The 7,610-nt window shown below is 37.5% G+C and overlaps 1 protein-coding gene across 1 annotated transcript in view; it reads left to right on the top strand.

Moving 5' to 3' along the window:
* Positions 1–1,702: 1,702 nt before the first annotated feature.
* The window catches only part of LOC108749986 (aminoacylase-1-like), a 7,844-nt gene continuing 1,936 nt past the window's right edge, over positions 1,703–7,610 (top strand). The window contains exons 1-4 of the mRNA XM_018489123.1: positions 1,703–2,112; positions 4,407–4,576; positions 5,267–5,782; positions 7,038–7,328. Coding sequence (XP_018344625.1) covers positions 2,025–2,112; positions 4,407–4,576; positions 5,267–5,782; positions 7,038–7,328 — 1,065 coding nt within the window. The 5' untranslated portion in view covers positions 1,703–2,024. The remainder of the gene's footprint in view (positions 2,113–4,406; positions 4,577–5,266; positions 5,783–7,037; positions 7,329–7,610) is intronic.

The following is a 7,610-nucleotide window of genomic DNA, read 5'->3' on the forward strand; positions in this document are numbered from 1 at the left end:
CGATAGCGAGAATCGTCAATAAGACTTTAGACAAAAAGCTAAAAATCATTTCTAGTAAAAAAAATATAAACCGGAAATATCGCGTCAGATATTGTCGCAAATTTTTCGTAAATGCGTCCTTGTTTGCATGTTTTTGACCTTTCCAAAAATTTTTCAGAAATTTGCACTTGAAATTGGGAAGAGAGAACGCAAAATTTCTTCTGTCTCTGCGTTTCTCGCTACTTCGATGACGGCAGCGAGAAACAGAAAGGATGATATCTTTAATCTTTATTGCAATACACAACATGATATGATAAAGTTACAAAATTAAATAATAAGAAGAGAAGATAACAGTACATACAAGTGATGATATCAACGAAACTGCTGCTACAAAGTCTACCAGAAGATCACGCGGAGAAAAATGGTTGAGTAATTTTTACAAGATTAGTAAAAATATTTTGGCTATTTTTGCCGAACTTGTGACAAACTTTACTTGCCCGAAAGTATATTATAATTGTAGTAAATCCATTCAAATGATTATTATTTTATCTAAAATAAATCTATTCTCAAGACTGTGTAAGCACAAACAGCTTTCAAAATTTTATACATTTACCTTTTATTAAAATAAAGTAAATTTTGTCAGCGAGAAGATAAAAAGTACTCGTCGATGAAGTAAATTCTATTGAGATGCTTTTTTTTTTAATTGAAATTTTTAAATTAAAATAAATTCTATATAAATATGGGCACCTGTCTCTATTCTTTAAATTCTCTAAATTCTTTGTAACAGAATTTCACTCTAAAAAGTGAAAATTGAGTGATTGAAAAAGAGCGATTCAATTTTCAATCTTTAAAGATAAAGATTACACTCTTCAGAGTGAGATTCATTCTTTGAGGCTGTGATTGAAAACATTACTCGAGTACTTTCGAGTATTCTTGTTATTCATTGAATGTTAAACAAGGATAAAATAATAATACTCGGGTAGTGTTTTCGAACATAGTCCAACAATTTTAGAAAATATAATGAACCTGTCAATTCCATAAAATTTACACTCTAAATTTTTGGGAGTAAAATTCACTCCAAGAAAAGTGTGCCAGTCCGGCAACGAGTGAACTTTACTTTTTCAGGAAATAATTTCTTATGACCTAAAAAGATCAACTTTAATGATTAATATCTTGCTTCGCGAGACAGAGCGACGCTTTTTTCTGCCACAACATTCATTTTGTGCAAAAAACACGTCGAATGAGCCTAACAATTTTTAGATCAGATTATTAGGAAGGCTAAACTTAGTATTTATCAGAATGAAATTTTAGTCTCTCCCTTCGTAGAGTGAAATTATTCATATAGATTAAAAAAATTGACGCCCATTTGGAGTGATCTTCATTCTCTAAGAGTGAAAATTTCACTCCTGTCTAACCGGACGCAACTATTTCACTCTGGGAGTGAAATTTCACTCCCAAAAGTTTAGACTATGACTGAAATTCTAGCGCGTACTTCATATTTTTCTCCAGAATCGGATGAAAGGGAAGTGATAGAAGAAGCGAGCGGAGCAAGAGCGATACCACCTCGCCGCGCCGCGTCGCGTCGCCGTATCACCACGCGTCGTGATTTCAAACGCCGGACCGGCGCGCGGCCGGCGCGGCGCGACGCGACGACGACGTGCTCCGACGTGGCGGACGCGGTGTCGTGCTGAGCGCATGGGAGCCTGTTACTAACCGCGCTATTCGATTCGAGCGCGTCGCTGTGACGTCAGCGCCGGTAACCGGCGGCAATTGGGCGAGCCGTGGCCGCGGTGTGGTCGCGCGCGGCGGCGGCATTCCGGCCGCGACGGTACGCCGGAGACTTTGCTTCGGGCCTCGACGCCGCTCGCCGTTGTCTACTCGTGACAGTCGATCGCTGACGGTAGGCGTCTGTACGCTAGGCCCGCACCTTATCGGCGTACGGACGTACGTTCAGGCATTGGGAAGTGTAACCACTGATCGCAAGGGTAAGAACCTAAATCACAAGCGGTGATAAGGCAACAAGCAAAACGGACGATCTCGGAACGATGTCGCAGGCCGAATTGGACGGAACAGCTGTGGAGAATTTCCGCGAGTACCTGCGGATACCGTCGGTGCAGCCGGACGTCAACTACGGTGAGCGATCGCGGGGGGGACGTGTATGATTTGAGATTCTATAAGATTTTCGAAAAAAATGGGTGAAACGCGGCGAGCGTGAGCGAGGGGGAGGAGAGTGATCGCTGTGACGCGCGCGTCTAAAAGCGTCCAGCGGCGAGAGCGGATTAGTTCGCGTCGCGTCCAGCGTCTAAGTTGGCCTAAGTCGAGATTGGAGATTCCGTAGAAAGCGCTTGTAGATGGGAGAAAGCGCGAGACTTGTGCGTGTTCTGTATAAAAAAAAAGAAAAGGAAAAAGTAGGAAAAAGCGGGACCCACGCCGACCGGCCACGTTTGCGAACGGGGGTCGCGAAGCACGCCGCTCAACGACGCGTTTCCTCGTTAGATAAATTGCGCGATTCACCGACGACGAGGGGGAGTTCCTCGCGATCGGCGTCACTTGTCCGCCCGTGGGAATCGGCCGGCCGCGCTCCCGCAACGCCGGCGACAGGCGAGGATGTTCGCGAGGTGACGAATTGGGGGGATAGCGTCGGTGACGCTATCCAGCCATTGCGTTGCCCCACCCTACGCGTGCGATGTTATTTCTATTTTTATTCCCCTACGTCCGGTCGCGGTGTCTTGCCGACCTCGCCGAGCTGTACCGCGATGTCGCCGGAACCGGTCCCGGGCGTCCTCCCGCTGATCGGAGCGCGACGACGACGGCGACGTCGCGGCGACTCAATGGGCGCCGCGGCGTGACCCAGATTGGGTACACGGCCCGGCACTTTGCGTTCCCTGTCGTCATTCTCAAAACGATCCTGCCGGTTCGACGGGCAGAGGCTGTCCCGAATCGCGAATTGACGACCGAAATGAAAATGTGGAAGCTGGTTATGTAACCCGGTCGACGAGATTTCGCGTTTCCTTGAATCTATACGATATAGCGGCATGGCTTGTGGATGAATCGTGACACATTTACGACTCGTTATATTTCTTAATACGCATATGGTTGAGAAATAATAGATTCCTTGATCTCTTGATGGAATAGATAAGAGACTGCAATTGATAATAGAGCCAATTACCATCCTTCAGCAAGTGCCTCGTCTCTTATCGCGATTATCACACGATTGCCTGATATCTCTGAAGGAATTCATCTCCGCGATATGGATCATTATTATTGTTATGTAACATTTTCCTATATCGTTTTACTTTATTATTTAATAACAGGGAAAATTACTTTAGAAAATATTGAACTTGAACAACATTTAAGTTATGTTATGCTAGCTCAATGTTTTAGATGTTCTCTTATTTATGAACAGACTGAATTAGAACCTAAATTAAGTAAAATTGATACATCAATTAGCTTTTAAATTTTAGACATAGTAAGTATTATAGTTATTTTATTTTTTATTTACACAGTTAAAATTTAAGTCCCGTTTTCCCAATAACACATTTTAGATTTCTTATTTATAAATAAACTGAATTAGAGCCTAAATTATATGGAATTGCTACACCGATTACTGCTGAAATTAACTTGCAAGTTTTGAACATAGTAAGAAATTATTTAATTTACCTTACAATTAATTTTTACAAAAGCTCTTTAAATCCTGATAACTGAATAAATTAGAAATAAGTATAGAATAAAATTTTATTACACTTACACTTCAGTATACACAGTCAAGAAGGGGATTTGGTTTACATATAAAGCTTTAATCCACTTATTCATATCTCACGTTGCTACATACCCCTTTTTCTTGCTACTTCTTGCTACTCAAAGTTATTATAGTTTTGCTCCATATATCATTTACATTCTTTCCTTCATAGCTTCTTATTCTATATCTAATTCTAATACTATAAACTAAATTTAATATCTAGACCACAGTTTTAACCACAACCTATAATCATCACCTGCTTATTACACTCGCACACTTTTATTTCCTTTGAACTCTACCCACTATTATTATCTCTTTCCGCTGATCGTACCTCTCTTATGATTGATTTTTTCATTATCTTTACCTTTTTTTCCAGATATTATATCCCTTCTTTCCTTTTTCCATGAATATAGATAAAAGTTTCCATATTAAATCTAATACAATCTAATTTACTATTTGAAATAACGAAGCGCCTTACCGGTCCGAGTGTTAAGATGTTGAACTATTGTACTATATAATATACAATCATTTAAATTAAATTAATTTTCAGAAAATAAATTGCGAGCCGATGAGATTATCGGATTCACACAATCAATCTAAAACAAATAATCCCCCCAAAATTTCCCAAATCTTAAAAAACTGTAATTAATTTATTGCGAAAAATAATTTACTGTGTTTTTCATTTCAGATGAATGCGTGGAATTCATAACTAGACAAGCACAGTCTCTCGACTTACCAGTTAAAATTTATCACGTACATCCTAAAAAACCGATTGTGGTTTTAACATGGGTGGGAACGGATCCTACGAAGCAGTCGATTCTCTTGAACAGTCACATGGACGTTGTACCTGTTTTCGAAGTAAGTATTTTGATTTACGGTAAAGATGTTGCAGATGTATATTATTGCATTAAGAAAAATATCTGCATGAAAATGGATGAATTAGATAGAAGATTCTGAATTTGATAAAAGATTCTGATTATATCAATCAGAATTTCAGTTATCTCAACTAGACTTCTGATAGATTTAGACTTTAGACAAACCAGAAAGTTCTGATTCGTCTATTCTCAATCAGAATTTCAGTTAATCCAATCAGACATTTTTCTCAGGACTATGTTCAGATTCCCACCTGAGTGCCAGGTGTTACTCCATTCTTGTTGTTTACCGATGGTCTGTTTTTTATTGCTGCACTTTAAACCGATGCAATAAGTTGAAGTGAAACAAACGTATATTTGTTTCACTTCAACTTATTGCACTGTGTATACCAATTCAGAAAGTGCAGCAATAAAAAACAGACATCATATGTTAAACAAGGATGACATCCGGCTCACACAGCACACTTTATTCGAGAAACGTTCTGACATTCCAAAAAACATTCTTAGGATATAGAGATATCCTTTGAATGTTCTTTGGAAATGGACGCCCCTTTAGAAATCTATATGGGGGGAGAGCACCTGAGAATCCGAACACGCCCTAGTATGTATGTAATTATTGTTCACACAATAATTACATTGATCAACTTGTTGATTCTCAATCGTATAACTGATCTAGGACAAATGGACCTATCCGCCATTCAGCGCACACATGGACGAGCAAGGCGATATCTACGCTCGCGGCAGCCAGGACATGAAATGCGTGGCAATACAATATTTGGAGGCGATCCGTAGACTGAAACTGAACGGACAACGTTGCCAACGCACTATCCACATCTCTTTCGTCCCGGACGAGGAGATCGGCGGTGTTCTCGGAATGAAAGCCTTTGTGCACACTGCAGACTTCAAAGCTCTGAACGTCGGTTTCGCGCTGGATGAAGGTGTGGCTAGCCCATTCGAGAACTTTTACATGTTTTATGGAGAAAGATCGATTTGGCATGTCGGAATAAAGTGCGCGGGCAATCCCGGTCACGGATCTATCATGTTGGACAACACGGCTGGGGAAAAATTAAGAGTTATAATCGATCGTTTCACAGACTTCAGAGCCTCTGAAAAAGCAAAATTAAGTACAGATCTTGCAAAATTAGGGTCTACTCTTGGCGGAGTGACATCTGTAAATCTTACAAAAATTTGGGTAGGTATCATGCAAAAATGTACTATTTTCGTTAAAAAATCATTTAAAAGATATAATTTATAAGAGCATTTATATTAAAAAATTATTGAGTTATTGTCATTTTTTTCTTTTAGAGGAATTCATGAATAAGAATATAAAATATTAAATAAGATTCTATGCTGAAAATTAAACAAAGTTTTCGAAAACTCAATAAAATACAAATTTAAAAATAAAGTATCTATACAAGGGCAATGAGCACTATGACAGTGTAACAAACTGTTTTTTAATTTACAATATAAATTACATTTATTCCAAATGTTTTGATTCTCACAAAACTATTCTCAGTGGACATAACTTACTAATACATATTAATAATCAGTCTTGTCTTCATTTAGCAATTGAAATGCTACTTAATTATTGCGATTACTTAATTATTGTAATTATTGCTTAATTATTGTGACTGTGATCATATAACTCGAAATGGTAAACCATGGACATGGCAATGAGTGCCAACAAAGAAATTTGTTATAGAAATATAAACTTGAAATTGTGTGATATATATTCTATTTGGAAGTTGACAGATCAACAGAAACATTGAGACATTTCCAAATAGAATATCACACCTAATTTTAAGTTCATATTTTTATAACATAAAAAAACTTATTGGCACTTACGATTAGTATTACAATGTCCATAGATTACCATTCTGAGTTACGTAATCAGAGTAAAAATCGCAATAATTGAGCAGTATTTCAACTGATGAATGAAAATAAGACCGGTTATTAATATGTATTAGTAAAGTAAATTATGCGTCCACTGAAGATGGTTCTGTGAGAACCGAAACGGAATGATAGATATAATTTAAATTGTAAATTAAAAAACAGTTTTTTGCACTGTTAGTATGCTCATTGCCCTTGTATAAACACTATTCTATACTGAATTCAATGAATGCTAATAAATATTTAAAAGAAAATTTCAAAAGAAAATCTCAAAGAAAGCAAATAAATTAATAAGTTTTAATTTTCAAATCGTTACATGATACTTGTTTATTTTATATGTCTGTTCATTGGGATTTTTATATTCCACAGTAAGTATTCTAATGTTCTAATAAGTCTTACAATTAACATTGATCATAATGTACAACTTTTTACTTTATTAATTCTTGCCTTATAGTTGTGTTAAGATTTTATTTTACCATTCTAGGTTTTCATGAAACTTCTTATCTATCTATTTGATATTTTGACGATTTTAGCCTATTAAATGTTTTTATTTGCAGGGTGGCGTACAAACTAACGTTATACCTACTGAGCTCAACGCTATGTTCGACATTCGTATAACGCCTTCTGTTGATCACGACGAATTCGAAGCTACTATCAAACGCTGGTGCGAAGAAGCTGGTCCAGATGTAACCTATTCCTTCGAAGAGAAAAATCCCAAAATTGAGAACACCAAGCTAGATGAGTCTAATCCATACTGGATCGCTTTCAAAAATACCTGCGATGAAATTGGTATTAATTTGGAAACTGCTATCTTCCCGGGAGGTACAGACGGCCGTTTTGTGCGAGGGGTGAGCATCAGATTGGTCTTTGTACGAAAATTTAACATTTAAGTACACAGAAGAGGAAATATGTATTATTGTTATTTTATTATAATTATTACAAAGTATGCGAAATTTGTAAAACATACAGCATCAGCTTTGCTTTATACATTTGTTCTAGAAACTTTAGCTCATTTAGACACAAAATTTACAAAATAAGTTGTAAATATTTTATTGAATTGAATATTTTTATAGTGTGTGTGTGTGTGTGTGTGTGTGTGTGTGTGTGTGTGTGTGTGTGTGTGTGTGTGT

Source organism: Trachymyrmex septentrionalis, unplaced genomic scaffold (genome assembly GCF_001594115.1).
Source record: "Trachymyrmex septentrionalis isolate Tsep2-gDNA-1 unplaced genomic scaffold, Tsep1.0 scaffold32, whole genome shotgun sequence".
Taxonomy (NCBI): Eukaryota; Metazoa; Arthropoda; class Insecta; order Hymenoptera; family Formicidae; genus Trachymyrmex; species Trachymyrmex septentrionalis.